The sequence below is a fragment of the Kogia breviceps genome, chromosome 9 (genome assembly GCF_026419965.1).
Source record: "Kogia breviceps isolate mKogBre1 chromosome 9, mKogBre1 haplotype 1, whole genome shotgun sequence".
NCBI lineage: Eukaryota > Metazoa > Chordata > Mammalia > Artiodactyla > Physeteridae > Kogia > Kogia breviceps.
Window position 1 is genome coordinate 49515402 of NC_081318.1, and position 22581 is coordinate 49537982.

Sequence of the window (22581 nt, forward strand, 5' to 3'; positions counted from 1 at the left end):
GTTTAGCCACTCTACCACCGTGACTTTTAAAAAATTACTATTCTCACATTCCCTTTTTACATGGATCTTTGAGAATCTGGTTTATATTTCCTTAAACTCTTCCCTCTCTGTCACTATGAAGCCTCCTGTTTCCATTGAGATTTCAGATCTGTTTTTAGTGGTTCTTTGGAATTCTTGGCCACTTCTGCTTTCAGGGACTTGGGGGAAAACTATATTTAGACGGTTTTTAACTGCTTGTTTGGCATGATTTTAATTTCCTTCCTTTTTGTCATTTTCTTTCCAAGAAAATGTACATGTCACATGAAATTTTTATTTTCTTTTGTGAAATCAGATAGCTGATTTGTACAACATTGATTACTGTATATGTGAACCATTCTACCTAAACTTTGGAAAGAGCTATTTAGATATATGAGAACTATAATCCTCCAACTAAGTAGGATTTAGATAAATGGATTGTAGAGGCACAGAGGAGTTGATACCACTTACTAGGTTAAACTGTACTTTGTTACTGTTTGACAGATACATAGTTCACATTTTCTAACTTACGGTATGTGCCAAAAACCATTTTGACCCATCAAGATAATAATGGCTTAGAAAGAGTAGTTCCAGCCTGTAGGGTAAATAATACTCTTACCTTTGTACCCCTAAATATGATCTGTATTTATTATTCATGGCCATTTGGGGATTTTAAGTTTTATACACACCCCCCCACACACATATATATCTTAACATACTTTATCACTTTCTGAAATCACATCCTTCCTCTCATCTCTTTCCTATTCATGTGAATCTCATTGTCATGAATCTCATTTATCAAACTTCTTGGGTCCTAGATGCTCAGACTGCCATCAAGGTAGTTCTTCACTCACTGATTTATTCATTTTTTAATTTGGTAAACATTTATTGGGTACTTGACAGATCCTGGGCATGGGGGATCCAAAAATAATCCTGCCTTACAGGTACTCACAGTTGGAGTTGTGTGGGTATCAATAGAAGAAGAGAGGAAGTCATGGGATCACTCGGGGCTGGGCGGGTAATTTCAATGCAGCACAATAAGTGATTTCAATAAAATATCTTTGGATCACAAAGGGGGGGTGGGTAATTTCCTGGGGGGGTTAAGGAATACTTCCTAGTGAAGAGGACGCTTCATTGGGCCTTAAAGAATGAGGAGTTTGTTGGATGAAAAAGGGTAAAATGGGCATTCCAGGCAGCAGAATGGCAAAGATTCTGAGTTTCGAAAGGCCTTGGATGAGATCAGAATTGGAATCAAGGCAGAGGATACAGTGAATGAGGGGAGGGTGTATAAAAGGCTAAAAAAGGGGTTAGGATCAGATTGACAAGAGCCTTATGAGAATAAGGTCCTTGCTAACTATTTTATCTTGAATATGGCTTTTAAGCATAGGGCTCTATGACCAGAATTGTTTTTTAGGAAGTAATTGTGATACTATTGTGGGGCATGGATTGGAATGGATAGAAACTGGGTCAGCAGGATCATTTAGGGGGACACTGAACTAATCTACGCAAGAGAGGTTATCACAGGAAGCTGAGAGGCACATGGAAGATTTAGTGCAGGCCCCTCCGGCTCCAAAGCCATGTTCTTTCCACAACTTGGTAGTTAGCAGCCCTTCCAACACACCTGTAAATGATGGCCCATTTAGGAACCTGTTTCAAACTGATGTTTTCAGGGTTTTGTTTTTTGTTTTTCTGTTTAACTTCCATATGATCTTGAATCAACATTATGAAACTTATCTCCTCCCACTTTTAAGGAGGGAGTAGTTAGTTTGCAGTATCTCTTTCCTTCCCACTTAAGGGGTTTTTCTGCCTCTACCCCCAGTCCCCAATTAAAGAAAATTCTAGTGCCATCTAGTATGTGGCAGCTGCAAGTAGCCTTGGTCCTACCAAGAGTCATTCTAAATGCATATCAAAAGTTATTTATTATATCACGTGGTTGTAACTTTTTCATAGTAGTATCTTTTCAATGTATAATAAAAGTCAGTAGAAAATTGGGCTTAATACAGATAATTTAAACTAACAAAACTTTTACGTTGGCGGGGAAGTAAAATTTTTCATTGAAATTGACCTCTGCTCTCTCACTTCCCTCATTATTTCACCACTGATAGGAAAAATAGGACATAGCTGTTCAGTGTGGATGACAATTATAAGGTGTTTTGACGTTGAAATAGCATCATAGTTCTCTTTTAATATTTAAAATTATTGTTAAAGTGACAGTGTTTGTATAATTGGAAGTTCTGTTGTTTTATAACAACAACTTTAGTAACAGCCATAAAAGCTTACCTTTTTTCCTGGTTCATTTGGAGGCAAATTCCTGGGTCAGGGCATCAGCATTTTATAATTATATCATGAATATATACAAAATATGTAAATTAAATCTGATATTTAAAAAAGTCATACTATAATTTTGTTTGTGTAAAGAAGGATAATATCTTTGTTATTCCTTAAGAAATAGAAATAATTTTGACATGCTAGAAATTAAATAATTCTGATATGCAAATACTAACTTTAAACTCTATCAAAATAAATGTTAAATAAAAAACCTTTATTACCCTGTAGCAGTACAGAGAAGTTAAAATGTACATCTGATACTTAGAAGGACTTCATCAACATGAGGAAATATTCATGTACAAACTAAGTCCTATTTAAAGGTCTCATGACGATGAGTCCTGTTGGTTTGCAATAAACCAGGACACAGTTTGATTTAAAATATATCTATACATCTGTATATAGATTGAAGAGATCTTTGTGTGTGTGTATACATAGATTGAAAGTAGTATATTTTCAATAGATCTGCACTGCTGTAAATACATAGATATATAGATGTTACTGTATCTATCTGTGTGTAATAGATACAGCAACATCTGTAGCAGTAAATATTCTTTGAAAAATGTATGTGCCGGGTATTATTAATGCTAAGTGGTATCATACAGTGGCTCAGAGGAGTGGGCACAGAGGACCCATGAAACAGTATGATATGCAGGAGCCGGCTCACTGGGGCAGTAGGTGAGTAAGGGCTGGTGAGACTGGAAGAGGTGGAGCCAAGCTGCTAAATTCCCTGGTCAGGAGTTTGGCCTTTTTTGTCTAAGGGACAGTTAACGTTTCTAAGCATTGCAGGTAAGTAGATGGCATGACAAACTTTGGATGTTGGAAAGATCACGTTGACAGCTGTCAGAAGAAGGTAAGACTGGAGGCAAGATGTATTTTGAAGCTGAGAGTGGCTGGGAATCCAGAGAGTTGTCTAGCACCTTAAGTGCATGAAGGAGCCACAGTTTATGTTTTTAGCCATTCTCACGTTGCATGACGTTGCATGGGTAGCAGCAGTGTCATTAATTCTGTAATTATCGTAGGAGACCCTAAGAGGATAACATGTATAGAATATTAAGATATTCTCTGTATACTGTTTATCTTTTTTTAAAAAAAATTATTTATTTTTTTTTGGCTGCATTGGGTCTTTGTTGCTGCGCACGGGTTTCTCTAGTTGCGACGAGTGGGGGCTGCTCTTAGTTGCGGTGCGTGGGATTCTCATTGTGGTGGCTTCTCTTGTTGTGCAGCACGGGCTCTAGGCACGCAGGGCTCAGTAGTTGTGGCTCGCGGGCTCTAGAGTGCAGGCTCAGTAGTTGTGGCGCACAGACTTAGTTGCTCCGTGGCATGTGGGATCTTCCTGGACCAGGGCTCGAACCTGTGTCCCCTGCATTGACAGGCAGATTCTTAACCACTGTGCCACCAGGGAAGCCCCTGTATAATGTTTATCTTAACAATAGCTGTATGTATAGTCTAATAGACCATATCATAATTATCTGAATTTCAGTTGTGGAGGAAAACAGTAGGTATAGCCAAAAAAAACTAGAAACATGGTTTTAAATCCCGGTCTACAAGAAATTTAATTTCTTGTAATTTATTTATTCGCCATTCACAGCTACCTCATACTACACTGTTTTTTTGTTTTTTTTTTTTTTTTTTTTTTGCGGTATGCGGGCCTCTCACTGTTGTGGCCTCTCCCGTTGCGGAGCACAGGCTCCGGACGCGCAGGCCTAGCGGCCATGGCTCACGGGCTTAGTTGCTCCGCGGCATGTGGGATCTTCCCGGACCAGGGCACGAACCCGTGTCTCCTGCATCGGCAGGCGGATTCTCAACCACTGCGCCACCAGGGAAGCCCCTACACTGTTTTTTAAATCAAGTTTATTCCTATGGTTGAAAGTGTGTGGCGGTATACAAAAACCACTTGGTTCTTATGCTTGCAGTGTATTTTGGTTTTTGGCCGCTGTGTTTTGCAGGATCTTAGTTCCCTGACCAGGGATTGAACCCAGGCTTTTGACAGTGAAAGTGTGGAGTCCTAACCACTGGACAACCAGGGAATTCCCACTTGCAGTGTACTTTTATTTTAAAGAAAAAAAAAGATTTTATAAATACCTAAAATTTCCTGCCACCAGACCGTTTGAGCGAAACTTTAAATTCTAACTAAAGTGCTTCCCTTCAGACCCATACATATTGCCTATGTTTGTTATTCAGAGCCTTTTGGGGCCCTTAAGTAATAAATATATATGGCATACAGTATTTTTCACTTAAAATAGTAATAATTAGATATTATATTTGATATCATGGTATAACTTGGAACACTGGAAGTATATTTCAAGTGACTGAATTAGCATTGGCAGCTGTATTTCTGTGAGCTATATAAACAAGGAAAATGTTCATGTGTCTTTAACTGAGGGCCTAGAACAACTTACTAATCAGTTGGATAAAGTTTAGTTGGAGGTTTAGTTGGAGGTTTAGTATTAACGGGCATGTTTCCCTCTTTCTTACTAGTGAGCATTTCCATAAGTATTTTATGGAAATAGCATGAGTCATTCACTAAGAGGGAAAGGCCTTTTTAAATATAAGAAGCAGATATTATCAAAAATTTCTGAACACATTTCATATCTTTCTGTTTGCTAGCCATTTGTACCAAATTAGCATTATTGGTATAAACAACAGAAACCAACTTTGTTTATGCAGGAAAGGAAATTATTGGGAGAATATCAACTCTCAGACGGAGTTGATGGGAAGGCTAAATAACCAGGCTTGGAAAAGCAGTCAAGGACTAAGGGAGGTGAGATGGCTGGAACTTCAGCCCAATCCACACCTCCAGGGACAGTCTGACTGGGACACACTGGCGGCCCTGCCAAGCCAGGACTCGTGATGTTGCCTTTGTGCACTGCCACCAATCAGTGAATGCCACTGCTAACAGAAGTGCATTCTGAGCTCTCCCCTGATTCTTTTGTTATTCAGTTCAGATTTAGGTCCCAGGCTGGAGCATCTCCTTGACTGATCTGGAACAGGGAAAATGTAAACCTCCCTCCAGCTTCTGTGGTGGGAAGTTGTCTCTGCCCCATGATGATCTCGGGACTAAAATAGGAAAGATACTTAGATGCTGGGGATCCTCAAATGACAAATGCTCACAACTCATAGGGATGCTAAATGATTTAGAATTATGTCGTTGCTATATTTATACTATATTTTAAATGATAAGAGAGTGGTTGGTGTTTTAAGCATATTTTCTGAGAGCCAGCAAAAAAGAGAAAAAGCAAGCATATTTGCAATGAAACTAGGACTGACTGGGTTTTGGAAGATGGCAGTGGGGTGGAGGGAGAGAATGTGGTGTCAGTTGAAGAAAAGGGAGAAATTAAGAATGATGCTCAATTTTCTGGTTTGGGGGCTTCAATTAATGGAGGTACTGCTTATTGAGAAGGAGGACATGACAAGAAAGATCACAAGTAGAGTGGGAGTGGGGATAAGATGATCTCCACTGTGGGCAAGTTATATTCATTGTGCCTAGAGGACATTCAAGAGATGAAACATGTATAGTGAGCAGGTGAAGATTTGGATATTCAGTTCTGAAGCTGGACTGAAAATAGAGAATTATGAGTCACAAGCATATTGATAGGAATTTAATCCCTGGGATTGGATGGGGTTGCCCAGTGAAAACTGTAAAGCAGGAAAAGAACATGATTTAGAACATAATTCATCATGGCTGTTTACAAGATAGGCAAAGGTACCAGAGCCCATAAAGCAAGCTGAGAAAGTTGAGCCCAAGTTGCAGGAGGAAATGCAAGCTATAACGCTTATCATCTGTACTGAGACTTCATAAATTACATGTTCTAAAACAGTGGTTTTTCAAACATTAATGTGTATCAAAATCACCTGGGGTGTTTGCTAAAAACTTAGTTTCGTGGACTCACCCTCGGGGAATCCTATACAGCAAGTTCAGAGTGGTAGCCATCTCTATGTTTTTTTTTTTTTTTTTTTTTGTGGTTCACGGGCCTCTCACTGTTGTGGCCTCTCCCGTTGTGGAGCACAGGCTCCGGACGCGCAGGCTCAGCGGCCATGGCTCACGGGCCCAGGCGCTCCGCGGCATGTGGGATCCTCCCGGACCGGGGCACGAACCGGCGTCCCCTGCATCGGCAGGCGGACTCTCAACCACTGCGCCACCAGGGAAGCCCCATCTCTATGTTTTTAACAGGCAACCAAGATGATTCTAACATAGGTGGTTCTTGAAATACGCTTTGAGAAACACCCTTCTAGGAGACAATGTGAAATGGTTGAAAAAGCGAGGTTTTAGAATCAGACTTACATTAGGGTCCTGGCTTTTACTACTTTGGTTGTGTGGCTGTAAGCAAGTTGTTTAAGTTGTTTTTTTCCCCGTCAGTGCTGGGGATATAATAAATAACTTCTTTGTCTTAGAATTATTACAAGGTATATATGAGATTGCTGTATTAAATTTCTGGCATATAGAAGGAGTTCAGCAAATAAGATCTGTCTTCCCTGGTGGCGCAGTGGTTAAGAATCCACCTGCCAATGCAAGGCACACGGGTTCGAGCTCTGGTCCAGGAAGATCCCACATGCTGCGGAGCAACTAAGTCGGTGCGCCACAACTACTGAAGCCCATGCACCTAGAGCCGGTGCTCTGCATTTTAAAAAAAAGAAAAAAACCACATCTGTCTTTTTGGCACTTAAAACCCCCAGAACACAGCTGTAAACCTAAAGCCAGTGGAAAAAGTAGGAGGAAATAGCATCATTAACCTCATACATTTTGTTTTGTAAGAGATCAGAGCCAACTGCTTTTTACCTCGAACCTACTGAATTAGAATTGTGTAAAATTAAGTTACTGATTTAATAGATTTCATTATCTAGTTTCTCCTGGCAGCCTTCAGTGCTGTAGACGTTAAATTCGAACAGCATTGATATAGGCAAGGTTAAAGTGTGAAATAGAAGCTAAGGAAAATTTAATAGAGGGACAAACACCTCAAAAATCCTGAGGGTATCAACGTGTTGTAATATACTATAAAAACTAATACTCAAATTAATACTACTTGATCGTTAAGAAAAAGTTAAATTACGTTTAACAGAATTGTTTGAAAAGTCAGGGAAGTATATATTTCAGAATGATTTCAGTTATAAAAACCAACATTTTAGAGAGTTTTGGCACTTAAAAGAAATAAACTTCTGCAATTTGAGAAGTTCACTTAGATAAAATATTTTATTAGTCTACTATAGTTCTGGATGAATGAACTTATATGACCTTACTTCCCATTTGATTGGCATGTAACTATTTTTAAGTCAACAAGTGTCTTTGAAACTACCCCAGAAAGCACTGTTGAACTAGTTTATATGTAAATTGCTATAGATTGCCATGTGATGCTAAGGTTTTCTCTTTCGTCTGTTCCTTGAAGAGAAGCTAATGTAAATGGAGAAGAGCGGAGTCTTAGCATACCCATGTCTGCCCATTTTGTGTCGTGAACTTCCTATCTCATGTTGGCTAATTGGAAATATGGCTACTTTATGGTTATGGATTTGCAAAAGCTACTGAGAGTTATGAATTTTTCTTTCCTCCAACTGGTCCTTGAAAATCCTGTTTTTTTTCCTTGAGAAGTTTAAGGAAATCTCTCAAAAGTATCCTATATGGCTTTGATATTTGCTTCCAACTACTTTCATTTTTTATCGTGAAAATTAAATCCTTTTGCAGTGTAGTGAATCACTGACTAATATTCCTGGAGCAGTTATATCTGTACTGGGTGTGTGGGAAGGTGTGTGGGGTGTCTGTTTCAGTGGCAAAGGGGAAAAGGTCTGGTACAGTGTTACTAGCTTTTGTCTCACCATACCTATAATGCTCCCTTGTTTGTTTTAAGTGCTCAGCGTAAATTTGTTGAATGAGTGAATGAATGACTTAGTTTTCTTTGAGAATTTTAGAGGAACCAACAGTGCTTAACCATCATTATTTTAATACCTTTTCCCCAGTATTATTTTGCTAGTTAGGTATTTTGCAAAATATGTTCTATGAGTACCAGTTCTATAAAATATTCTGTGAAAAAGGGGTTCCATTGACAAATAATTTGGGGAAATGCTGCATACTAAATCTTTCTCATAGAAATTTGATGAAATATATTAAGGGTCTCAAGAAGGCTGGACTAACAAAACTTGTTTAACTTGGTTTAATTCAACATTTCCCAAACTTATTTGATCATAGAAACCTGTTAATATCCCATAAACACACTTTGGGAAATGCTGCTCTGATTTTTATAGTTTTCATCTCATAGAGTTTATTGCAGACGTTTTCTACAAAGCAAATTTCAAATTTTGAATTTGAATTGTTTTTTCAGTCATCCAAAGAGATGAAATTATGACTAAATATGATTAGAATGTCCAGATTTAAGTCAGGATTTACTAACTCAGATTTTTTGCCTTTGATGTTTTGAACCAGATATGATCTTGATGACCTTTTAAAAATGCCTGCTACTTCAGGCATTAAATTAGTACATTTAAGAAAAGGAGAGGGGCTTCTCTGGTGGCGCAGTGGTTGAGAATCCGCCTGCCGATGCAGGGGATACGGGTTCGTGCCCCGGTCCGGGAAGATCCCACGTGCCGCGGAGCGTCTGGGCCCGTGAGCCATGGCCGCTGAGCCTGTGCGTCCGGAGCCTGTGCTCCGCAACGGGAGAGGCCACAACAGTGAGAGGCCCGCGTACCACAAAAAAAAAAAAGAAAAGGAGATACATATTTTATGGGCACACTAAACTGAGAGAGCCCTGCACCCCATGATGTGGAAGCATTTCTATATTTCCCCTGAGCTCAGTAAAAGAGACAGTTGTCCTTACTCATGATTTTAATATTGTGTGTCTAGGAAGTAAACCTATAGCGGTGCCTCTTTTCTCTCAAAATTGTATAACTGGATAAAGTAGGAAAGGCGACTAATTTTATTTTTAGTTTCAGTATTAAATTCTTTGTTTTATTCCTACTTTATTGTTTTTAAAGTAATATCTGACTAAAACTGAAGTCATCTTTTCTTTTGACTTTTCATCATATGGGATTCAGATGTGCTTTACTAGCTTAACTGTTCACTGACTGGTTAAGAAACCTACTTTTGTTTTGTTTTGGTAAGAAATGCTTCTGTACTTGCTTTACCACTCCTCTCCATTCAAATACTTTGTTTTCCCCTCACATCTTTTTATAATTAGCAGTTTTGTTTTGCTTTGCTTTTTAAATTTAGAGTTTGATTTGTACCAATTTAGGAGATTTTTAAAAAAGAAAAGTTGTGTTTTAGGGGCTTTTGTGGGGTGGGGAGGTTGGAGGGTGGTGATGAGAGGAGATAGCAGTAAATAAAAGCCCAGCAAGCTTTCAACTAGACGGGTTTTCCCACTGGCTTACGAAATCTGAAAGAGCTACGGATTTGTAGTGGGTTTGTCTAGCAAGTTCTAAGTTCCAATTCTTGGATTTTCCCTACATGAAATTGTCATATTTCCATACTTCCTTCTGAATAAGACCATTATCTGCAGACCTCTTCTTTTTTTTTTTTTTGCGGTACTTGGGCGTCTCACTGTTGTGGCCTCTCCCGTTGCGGAGCACAGGCTCTGGGCGCGTAGGCGCAGCGGCCGTGGCTCACGGGCCCAGCCGCTCCGCGGCATGTGGGATCTTACCGGACCGGGGCACGAACCCGTGTCCCCTGCATTGGCAGGCGGACTCTCAACCACTGCACCACCAGGGAAGGCCAGACCTCTTTTTTTGGTTCCCTTATATGTCCTTTTTAAAACCAACCATTCCAAATAACTCTGTAATTTTAGAATTAAAAGTAATACCTAGAAATGTTACTTAAATATTATACTGCGAAAGCAATATGACCAAAAAATATTCTATCCAAAAATTTATCAAAAAAATCTAAATAAAAGCTAATCAACTATATATTTATATTCACTATAGTAAATGAATTTCTAACTTTCGTTTTATCTTCAACAGACAAACAACAGAAGGGTGAATTTGCAATAGAAGGCTACAATGTCAGAATGAATAACAATCTTAGAAAGGATGGAAAGAAAGATTGCTGTTTTGAAATCTCTGCTCCCGATAAACGTATCTATCAGGTTGGAGTTTTTATGTTGCCTTGAAATTAAGTTGATAAAAACGTCCTGATTTCATTTTTAAAGACATTAACATTTTGTTCAAACAACTCTTTCTGACATGTTAATAATAATAAAAAATACTGGGTTTTATACATTGAACATTTGTATAAGGGGAAATCAAGTTTTTAAAAAATTCCAGATTAGTTCAAGTGATATCTTCTTGAGAGAACAGGAGATATGTAATTTATCAATTACTTCACATGTTGCGTTTTATGTCTATTTTAATGGAACTGTGTGATTTCTTAAAAGGATTACATGGCAGAAAGAATAAAATTATCAAAAGAAAAATATCAGAATGTTCATGCATATTGCATTGCTTAGCCTTGTGGGAGAAAAGGAAGGCAAAGTCACGCATCAGCTCTGCAATTCAAGAGCTATCAGCCAGCATCAATATGGAATGCATGTTTAATAAGTTTCAAATATCTGAGATTGCAGTTGAAAGCCAGTTAATTAAGTTGTCAGGTAGTGTGTTGGAATCGGACAAGAACATTTTTAAGAAAGTTGTACCCAGAAGTCTAAAGAAATTCATGGGTGTCTTCTAATTGTCAAGGGCAAATTTTGTTCATCAGTTCTGTCTTTGACATTGATGAAGAGAAGCAGCTTTTTTTCCTGCACAGCTGCCAGCTGCTGATCACAGTTTCAAATCCATCATCCTCTGCTTCAATTACATAAATTTGTCAAAATTAACTGTACATTATAAGAAGCACCCTTGCAAGGAAAGTAGTACTAGACATGAAGAGAATTACTAATGGTCTTAAAGAAATGGAAAGAATGCAACATATACCTTTCATTATGGTGGTGATTTTTATTACTATCATTTGTTTTTTATTAGTTCACAGCAGCTTCTCCCAAAGATGCTGAAGAATGGGTACAGCAGCTGAAATTTGTATTACAAGGTAAGAGCAATCAATTGAACAAGTTATTACAGTCTTTAAGTAATGAATAACTGAATAAGTTGGAGTTTCATACAAAGAAACTTATTGACTTCTGTGAGAAATGACTAAAAGAACATGACTGGCATTAATACATACCATGTGCTTCAGATTAATAAAAGCATCTTTTCTGCAAGTACAATTTGTCAACTTTGAAATTCACATATTTATGCCACAACCAATTTTTTTTAATGTTTAAGTTATGGATATAGCATATAACAATATTGTGACTTTGTAGGGCTGCATTAATTTAGGTAATAGGGTTTTGAAAACCTCTTTTGCATTCTTTAAAATTCTGCTTCCTGAAACATATTTTGTAGATATGGGGTCTGATGTTATTCCTGAGGATGATGATGAAAGAGGAGGAGACTTATATGATGATGTTGATAATCCTCTACCAATCAGCAGTTCACCAGCAAGCAGCCAGCCAATTGATGATGAAATTTATGAAGAACTTCCAGGTATTTATTTATGGTGATTCAGTTAAGGATTTCAGGGATTTTTTTAAAATGTCATATATCATCAAGAGAAGAAAATGGTGAGCTATTAAAAACAAGGACAAAGAAAATCTTCAAAACTCTGTTTTACGAAAAGGGCTCTGCTTGAGGTATTTCAAGTGAGTGGATATACTTTTATGAAAAGTGAATGGAATGTTAAAATGAAGCAGATACAGTCCTAATCTCATGGGACTTTTGGCTCATTAGCATTGTTTATGCTACATAATTTTTTAATTAAAAAATTGACTTGCCTTACAGTTTTTTCCAGCAACTCACACATCATTTTTTATTTATACATCTTGGAACTTCCATTAACCAGAAGTTCTATGCACACCCCATATGTCAACAACTTCTGCCTCATATATTCCTCCTTGCTGTAGTGTATTGCATTGTCTTGGAGGAATATTGTTGAACTATAAACAAAGGCCTTTTGAGGCTTGAAGTTTTTGTACTTGATATTTTATCATTCTACATTTTCAGGCATGGTTTAGTGTTTATATGCCTCAGTATCTGTTATGTAACATAAATTTAATTGTCTATTAGCTCTTTGGCTTGTAGTTTTGAGGGTCAACCTAAAACAGAAAGAACATTTAGGGAATTATTATGTTACTACTACTCTAGGTTGAAATGAGCCTTTTTCTGGTTATTAAAAAAATCAGCCATTAGAGAAGGAAAACGGATTATAAGTAATATGTGTGATATTTAACTGACATCTCATGTAGAAAGGCTATTTTTCTTTGAATAGAACAATTTAACAACAGTATAAACCTTTAAAAATGATTTAACAATACCTAAAATGTTCAAAATTAACATACAAATGTGATGTTCAGTGTAGTAAGCAGAGCATAATAACTAGTACATGGACTTTAGAGTCAAAAAGTTTAAATTCTGACTATACCATTTATTAGCTCAGTGACCTTAAAAGTCAATTTTTTCATCTATAAAATAATGATAATTTCATGAGGGGGATGGTGGTAAATGACGTCATGGATCTACAGCCCTCAGCACAGTGCTTGAGTCATAGCACACCCGCAATAAATTGTCACATCGTCATTATTTATTATTATATCTGGTAAATTCTGCACATGCTTATATGGAGTTATAATAATGGTTTTCTGACCAAGTAAGAATTAATGATTGTAATGGGATTATAAATCCAAGATATTACAAAAATTACTCAAAATATGCATCTACATATTGTCTTTTTTTTAACATCTTTATTGGAGTATAATTGTTTTACAATCTTGTGTTAGTTTCTGCTATATAACAAAGTGAATCAGCTATACATATACATATATCCCCATATCGCCTCCCTCTTGAGTCTCCCTCCTAACCTCCCTATCCCACCCCTCTAGGTGGTCACAAAGCACCGAGCTGATCTCCCTGTGCTATGCGGCTGCTTCCCACTAGCTATCTGTTTTACATTTGGTAGCGTATGTATATGTCCATGCCACTCTTTCACTTCGTCCCAGCTTACCCTTCCCCCTCCCCGTGTCCTCAAGTCCATTCTGTACATCTGCGTCTTTATTCCTTTCCTGTCCCTAGGTTCATCAGAACCTTTTTTTTTTTTTTTTTAGTTTCCATTTATATGTGTTAGCATACGGTATTTGTTTTTCTCTTTCTGACTTACTTCACTCTGTATGACAGACTCTAGCTCCATCCACCTCACTACAAATAACTCAATTTCATTTCTTTTTATGGCTGAGTAGTATTCTATAATATATATGTGCCACATCTTGACACTTAGGTTGCTTCCATGTCCTGGTTATTGTAAATAGTGCTTCGATGAACATTTTAGTACATGACTCTTTTTTTTTTTTTTTTTTTTTTGTGGTACGCGGGCCTCTCACTGCTGTGGCCTCTCCCGCTGTGGAGCGCAGGCTCCGGACGTGCAGGCTCAGCAGCCATGGCTCACGGGCCCAGCCGCTCCACGGCATGTGGGATCTTCCCGGACCGGGGCACGAACCCGTGTCCCCTGCATTAGCAGGCGGACTCTCAACCACTGTGCCACCAGGGAAGCCCATGACTCTTTTTGAATTATGATTTTCTCAGGGTATCTGCCCAGTAGTGGGATTGCTGGGTCATATGGTAGTTCTATTTTTAGTTTTTTAAGGAACCTCCATACTGTTCTCCATAGTGGCTGTATCAATTTACATTCCCACCAACAGTGCAAGAGGGTTCCCTTTTCTCCATAACCCCTCCAGCATTTATTGTTTGTAGATTTTTTGATGATGGCCATTCTGACTGGTGTGAGGTGATACCTTATTGTACTTTTGATTTGCATTTCTCTAATGATTAGTGATGTTGAGCATCCTTTCATGTGTTTGTTGGCAATCTGTATATCTTCTTTGGAGAAATGTCTATTTAGATCATCTCTGCATTTTTGGATTGGGTTGTTTGTTTTTTTGATATTGAGCTGCATGAGCTGCTTGTATATTTTGGAGATTAATCCTTTGTCAGTTGCTTCATTTGCAAATATTTTCTCCCATTCTGAGGGTTGTCTTTTTGTGTTGTTTATGGTTTCCTTTGCTGTGCAAAAGCTTTTAAGTTTCATTAGGTTCCATTTGTTTATTTTTGTTTTTATTTCCATTTCTCTAGGAGGTGGGTCAAAAAGGATCTTGCTGTGATTTATGTCAAAGAGTGTTCTTCCTATGTTTTCCTCTAAGAGTTTTAAGAGTGTCTGGCCTTACATTTAGGTCTTTAATCTATTCTGAGTTTATTTTTGTGTATGGTGTTAGGAAGTGTTCTAATTTCATTCTTTTACATGTAGCTGTTCAGTTTTCCCAGCACCATGTATTGATGAGGCTGTCTTTTCTCCACTGTATATTCTTGCCTCCTCTATCAAAGATAAGTTGACTGTATGTGCGTGGGTTTATCTCTGGGCTATCTATCCTGTTCCATTGATCTATAGTTCTGTTTTTGTGCCAGTACCATACTGTCTTAATTACTGTAGATTTGTAGTATAGTCTGAAGTCAGGGACCCTGATTCCTCCAGATCCATTTTTCTTTCTCAAGATTGCTTTGGCTATTCAGGGTCTTTTGTGTTTCCATACAAATTGTGAAAATTTTTTGTTCTAGTTCTGTGAAAAATGCCATTGGTAGTTTGACAGAGATTGCATTGAATCTGTAGATTGCTCTGGGTAATATAGTCATTTTCACAATGTTGATTCTTCCAATCCAAGAACATGGTATATCTCTCCATCTGTTAGTATCATCTTTAATTTCTTTCATCAGTGTCTTATAGTTTTCTGCATACAGGTCTTTTGTCTCCTTAGGTAGGTTTATTCCTAGGTATTCTATTCTTTTTGTTGCAGTGGTAAAGGGGAGTGTTTCCTTAATTTATCTTTCAGATTTTTCATCATTAGTGTATAGGAATGCGAGAGATTTCTGTGCATTAATTTTGTATCCTGCTACTTTACCAAATGCATTGATTAGCTCTAGTAGTTTTCTGGTAGCATCTTTAGGATTCTCTATGTATAGTATCATGTCATCTGCAAACAGTGACAGCTTTACTTCTTTTCTGATTTGGATTCCTTTTATTTCTTTTTCTTGTTTGATTGCTGTGGCTAAAACTTCCAAAACTATGTTGAATAATAGTGGTGAGAGTGGGCATCCCTGTCTTGTTCCTGAGTTTAGAGGAAATGGTTTCAGTTTTTCACCATTGAGTCATAGCACACCCACAATAAATTGTCACATCATCATTATTATTGTCATTATTATATCCGGTAAATTCTGCAAGTGATTATATGGAGTTATAATAATGGTTTTCTGACCAAGTAAGAATTAATGATTGTAATGGGATTATAAATCCAAGATATTATAAAAATTACTCAAAATATACATCTACATATTGTCTTTTACTACCCTACCAGAAGATGATTAGTATAAAAGGATGATTTTGTGGGGAGTGGTAATCTGTATATTTCTATTATTTTAATAGAACTATATGTTTGTAGCTCCTTCCTTTCTGATTTATCTCAAGGAAATGGCATCTGCCATAGCCTTGGTTATCCTCAAGTAGAGAAGAATATTCTCTGACTGCTTGTCTTTAGTCACACCATACCACTAATACAGTTATTTTAGTCTTTATGTGCAGAAGAGCTTGTGAGAAAGTATACTGATGTAAAATGGAAGAGTGTAGTACCTTTAAATATGATATTACTGCAATATACAGTTCATTCCTTTAAAACACTGCAGTGAATGGGTTACATTACAATTGCTGAATTGACTATTAATTAAGTTCTGTGTTTCTTCAACTTGCTCATCCTCTCCCCATCCCCCCAAATGAAAAATTGGTCAGGAATAAAGAGCACATATTTATAGCACTTTCATACCAAAGATCTAAGGAAGAGTGCCTATAAGTAGCTTACTTAAAAATCTTAAAAATGTGAAACATCTTTTATTTTCTCTCACTACAGATGTTCTTCTTCATCACTTTTTTTTGGCTTGGGGCCACATAATCATTGTAAATAACTGGTTACTCTTGAATTAGTCTTCTTTCTGTGGTACTGGAAGAAATCTAAGCTGCTCTGGTATTCTTTGCCCCTGCCTGGGATCCCAGTTGCTGTACAAAGTGATTGAGTTTGATAGAGCCTGCAACTGTGCCCCTGGAAAGGAAGCTGGTGTAGGCAGCTGTGGAATGTCTAGTTCTTCTTTCTTCCCCAGTGTAACCGAGAGCCACTTCAGTGTCTGCACAGTTCAGGATGGTCGAGTTTGAGCCACCCACTAGAGAGGGGATTTTTTTTTAGTGAAAACCCTGAAGTTGGCTCTTAGAGGTTTTGTTTGATTAAATATCTAAAACTAGAACAGCAACTTTTTTCTTTCAGAAATGCTCTCTCAGGAGAAGAGTTAAGGTAATTGCTTTCATTCTGTGAAATATGAATATAATTTTGAGAGGAGGTGAAAACAGTGGAAAAGCAGTGAACATACTTATTAACTGTTGGTATTTTTCCAGTTCTGTACAAATAACTGTGTATATCGGAAATCTTACTGGTTAAATTCCCAGAATTAATTAATACTATCATTTCAACACAATTTTCTGTCCATTACATGTAGTTGAAAATTAATCCTCTTAGTTGAAAGATGAAGCATAAAATGTGTTTGAAGAAAAATCTAAGCATTCAACATGTTACTTTAAAGCACAAAGTTCTTTTTCTGAGAAAGCAGAGCTCTTACTCAAATAAATGTATTTTTAAAACGTGAAATAAACTTGCAGTGTTTTTTTTTTAACATCTTTATTTTAGTATAACTGTTTTACAATAGTGTGTTAGTTTCTCCTTTACAACAAAGTGAATCAGTTATACATATACATATGTTCCCATATCTCTTCCCTCTTGCGTCTCCCTCCCTCCAACCCTCCCTATCCCACCCCTCTAGGTGGTCACAAAGCACAGAGGTGAACTCCCTGTGCTATGCGGCAGCTTCCCACCAGCTATCTAACTTACATTTGGTAGTGTGTATATGTCCCTGCCACTCTCTCACATCATCACAGCTTACCCTTCCCCCTCCCCATATCCTCAAGTCCATGTTCTAGTAGGTCTGTGTTTTATTCCCGTCCTACCACTAATCTTTTCATGACATTTTTTTTTCTTAGATTCCATATATATGTGTTAGCATACAGTATTTGTTTTTCTCTTTTTGACTTACTTCACTCCGTATGACGGGCTCTAGGTCCATCCACCTCACTACAAATAACTCAGTTTCATTTCTTTTTATGGCTGAATAATATTCTATTGTATATATGTGCCACATCTTCTTTATCCATTCATCTGTTGATGGACACTTAGATTGCTTCCATGTCCTAGCTATCGTAAATAGAGCCTTGCAGTGTTTTAAGTCTCAATAATAATAAGAAAACATTGTTTAAAAATAGTATTATAAAATATCCCTTGAAAAATGTTTATAATTTTATGGGAGTGTAAATAGTTTCATTGTTTTTCAGTTAGAATATTCTAACTATTACAGCAGCTTCTCTTTAATTTCTTGTTCATTAAATTTTAACTTCACAAAAGAATAGGAATAAATTTGTAAGGTTCTTTGCATTTAGGGTATTTATACATATGTAGAGAAGAATTGAGACAATGCCATTTCTGGGGAATATTAAAGACATTTGGCTTTTCTTCAAATATCCTAATGCTTTGACATCTTTTTGTGTGTGTGTGCGGTATGCGGGCCTCTCACTATTGTGGCCTCTCCCGCTGCAGAGCACAGGCTCCGGACGCGCAGGCTCAGCGGCCATGGCTCATGGGCCCAGCCGCTCCGCGGCATGTGGGATCTTCCCGGACCAGGGCACGAACCCGTGTCCCCTGCATCGGCAGGCAGACTCTCAACCACTGCGCCACCAGGGAAGCCCCAGAATACCTTTGTCTGTATCCGTGACCAGTAAATTGTTGTGGTTGAGCAAGGACTTTGGAGGCAAACACACATTGCTTTGAATCCCAGTTCTGCTCCTCACTATGTACTTTAGCCAAAAGAAAAGTGAACACAGAGGTAAGGTGGAGAGTCCAAGAAACAATAGTGAACATAGAAATAGGTAAAATATGTCAGTAATGTTGATTATTGATTATTTTTCAATGAGTTTTTTTTTTTTCATTTTAAAAAGAGTTAACACTAAATTTAGCTTACAATTTTAAAAATTAGCTGGGGCAAGATGGAGATGTGGGATAGTGCCAGTGTGCCAAGTGTTGTCTTATCCAGGAGGAAGGAGGAGAGAAATACTGAGTAATTGTAGTCTTTGTTAGGAAATGCATGTTAAAATTTCAGAGTAAGTACTAAATAAGTAGGAATGCAATCTTAGGGTTCCCAAAGCAGCAGAAGGGAAATAAAAAAGATGGTCACAGAAAAAATTTTAAATCCAAAAGAAGGCAGGAAGAAAGAAAAAGGAGCAAAGAGAAAATATAGTTTAAAAAAAGCCCCAATATAAAAATAATTACAGTAAATGTAACTTGATTAAAATAGTCTATTAAAAGACAAATTATCACATTGGATTTTTTTTTAAAATCTAGCAGCATTCTTAGAGGAGATAGTCCTGAAACTAAACCACATAGAAATTTTCAGAGTAAGGGAATGAAAATAGATATACCAGACAGCCCTATTCAAAGAAAACTACTATAGCAGTGTTAACATCAGATAATGTAGAATGTAAGGCATAAAGCAATAATAGGACTACAGAATGTCAGTGTATAATAATAGTAAAAGAAGATAAAGTTTAAGTGCATCTAACTATATAACTTTGAAGCCTATAAAGGAAAAACTTTTAAGACAAGTTTGACAAATCCTCAATCACCATGGGAGATTTTCACATACCACTTTTAGAAATTGATAAACCAAGGAGGCAAAAAATTAGTAACTATATGGAAGATTTGAACCAAAAAATTTTTTTAAATTGATTTAATCTATCTAAAAAGACGTATGTTCTTTTCAGTCCACATAGACTATTCATGGAAATTGACTATAGTATATAAGTTCATAATTGAAATATCAACAAATTTCAGTGAATCTATGTCATACAGACTATGTTCCTTAACTACAATGAAATTTAGTTAGAAGCCAGCACTAAAAAGATAGTTTAAAATACCCAAGCTCCTGTTTGGAGGTAAAAAATAAATTTCTGAATAGCTCATGAGTTAAAAGAAGAAATCACAAAGGAAATTACAAAATATGTAGTTATGAAAGACAATGAAAATAGTACAGATAAAAACTTGTGGCATGGTACTTTGAACCATATCTAGAGAGATATGGTGAGGAATAAGACAAATGAGAAAATCCCTAATGAACTTGAGATGAGAGAACAATTTGAAAAAAAGACTATAAAATAAATATGTTTAGGGCTTCCCTGGTGGCGCAGTGGTTGAGAGTCCGCCTGCCGATGCAGGGGACACGGGTTCGTGCCCCAGTCCGAGAAGATCCCACATGCAGTGGAGCGGCTGGGCCCGTGAGCCATGGCCGCTGAGCCTGCGCGTCCGGAGCCCGTGCTCCGCAACGGGAGAGGCCACAACAGTGAGAGGCCCGCATAACGCAAAAATAATAAAATAAGATAAATACGTTTAAATGATTAAAAAGATAAAGGAAAGAACAGAAGCTTTAACAAGAGAAAAAAATCCTATGGAAAAAAGACCAGATTTCTTTTCTTTTTTTTTTTTTTTTTTTTGCGGTACGCAGGCCTCTCACTGTTGCGGCCCCTCCCGTTGCGGAGCACAGGCTCCGGACGCGCAGGCTCAGCGGCTATGGCTCACGGGCCCAGCAGCTCCGCTGCATGTGGGATCTTCTCGGACTGGGGCACGAACCCGTGTCCCCTGCATCGGCAGGCGGACTCTCAACCACTGCGCCACCAGGGAAGCCCCAGATTTCTTTTTTAATGAACCAAATAGAATCGCTAGAAGTTATTGATGGTTTGGAGTATTTAACCACCAAATTCTAAATTTTCAGACTCACATATTTATGTTTACATTGCCTATGGAACCATTAGAATACATATTAAAAATTATGAACCAGAAGATAAGCAAATGTCAACCACTCTAGTTATATTAAAATGCTAACATTTATAAAGCAAGGAGAAAAATCACACTAATGGAGCTGGGCTATTAAGATTTTTCTGTGAACCTTAGGTGAAGAATCCTAAAAGTGTGCCAGAAGGTCAGGTATTCACACTATAGGTTTTGTATCTATACATAAGTGAGTATTTTACCTTTTAACATCGAGAAATCTCAATAATTATTCTCAAGGCATAGCTTCTCATCACCTTTGTATCAGACTTTTTAACTGGAGTCTTCATTCTGCCGATATGATTTGCCTCCCATGTAGAGTATAAACAGATCAGAGCCCGCTTTTGTTTTTAATTCTTCTATGCTTTCATCAGATAGAATATGATAAAGTTTGTTGTAGCTTCACAGAAAGTCATTTACTTCTTTAGGTCCACCCCCCAAAATCTCTCTCTCTCTCTCTCTCTCTCTCACACACACACACACACACACACACACACCTGTGTATACCTACATGGACATACATCTATAGAGACAGTCTGCAGCAGGAGAGCATCAGGCTTTACTATTTTTGCAGATAGGTCAGCTGGGAATATTAGCTTCCTAAGAGTCTTCAAGCTGCTTAATTTAAAGCAGTGATTAATAAGAATGGACAGGTTCAACAAAATGTCAGTGATAAATATAAGCACTCTTCATATCTGGCCTCAGCAAGTGCTGCAGCTGAGCAATGAAAAGCCTTCAACAAAGTGGGGGAAAACATCCAGTCCAACTTAATTAAGCTCAAGTGAAATTTGACCTTGATTTTGTTTCAAATAAAACATTCTTCTATAGATTTGTCGTTCTTTATTAGAACTTCTTTAAAATTCTTACGAAGAAATGACAACTCCTTATACCTACTTATCCGTTAGTCCCTTTGTCTCCTATTACAGGAGTTGAGATGGGGTGGAAAATTTTTCTCACAGACGAATAAGAAAATTCATTTGCAGAGTGGTATTTCGGAGCTCTCATTGGAACCAGATCCCAAATCTCCTGCCTCCTCGTCTGGGCCTCTTTCCACATTCCTGATCACAGTTCAAGGAGCCACAGCTTAATTTTTCTTCTTTCTCTTTTGCATAAAAATTCTTGGGAGAGCTCTCTTTGGTCTCTGTCTCCATTGTCTCTTCACCAGCTCACTCCTAAGCCCGGGCAATTTGATTTTCTTTCCTGATCCCGTACCTAAAACAGCTCCCTCAGAGTCACCAGTCTCTCCCAGTCATCAGTCTCTATCCTCAAATTCATTACTGGAAATTTTGTTTTACTTTCTTTTGGAAACTGTCCCCTTCTTTGGCCTTTTCCATTTTTAGTTGTTACATGTAATATTTATAAATAAGCATCTTGGCCCTGTTTTAGATTTCCTCATTTCCTGATGCTTGCTGATTGTTTCAGATTGTTTTCCTATTTACCCTTTATTTCTTTAATGGTAGAGCTTTTGGTTTCTACTTTATCTTTTCTTATTTTCTCATTATATGTTCTTATTATGCATCTAATTAATTGATTGAAAAAAATATTTTTTGAAAACCTATTACATGCTAGATTCTGTTCTAGCTGTTGGGAGTTTAGGCGTAAAAAGGACAGGTCATAGTAAGTGCTACAAAGATAAGTGGATGATGGGAAAAGAGCGACTATTTTATACTCTGTGGTCAAGGAAGAGGTGACATTTAAACTGAAACCTCTTGGCTAAAACTGGTACATAAATGCAAAAAGCCAAACAAAGCACCTTCTAGGCACAGGGGACACTGAGTGCCAAGGCCCTGAGGCTGGAGAACACTGAGGTGTTCAGGAACCAGAAAGGAGGGCCAAAGGTAGCCATGCAGAGAGAGGTTAGAATGGATTTGGAGAGCTAGGCAAAAGCCAGGTCAAGCAGGACCTCTGCAGGCCAGAAGTGATGTTTAATGCAGTCTTGTGTGCATAAATGACACCTGAAAAATGTGTGCTGAGTTACTAAAGGGAGGCTGACGTGTTTAATTATGTGAGGTTTCCCGTGTACATCAAAAGCTATTCAGTGGTCCTATGTGATGAAAAATTTGGGTTTGAAAGCTCTTTCTCTCTTTACACTCTCTCCCTGGGCAACTTTGTACCTTCAGGTATGATTACATGTACAGGCATATGGTTGGAGCAAAGTAAAACATCTTCACTCGGTAGCTAGTGATTCTGCCTCTAAAACCTCATCCATCGCCAGCTCTCTACTCAC

General features: G+C 37.7%; 1 protein-coding gene across 1 annotated transcript in view; it reads left to right on the top strand.

Annotated features, from left to right (window-relative positions):
• Nucleotides 1–22581, top strand: part of SKAP2 (src kinase associated phosphoprotein 2) — a 153678-nt gene that overhangs the window by 89971 nt on the left and 41126 nt on the right. The window contains exons 7-9 of the mRNA XM_059073938.2: nt 10279–10403; nt 11275–11338; nt 11695–11835. Coding sequence (XP_058929921.1) covers nt 10279–10403; nt 11275–11338; nt 11695–11835 — 330 coding nt within the window. The remainder of the gene's footprint in view (nt 1–10278; nt 10404–11274; nt 11339–11694; nt 11836–22581) is intronic.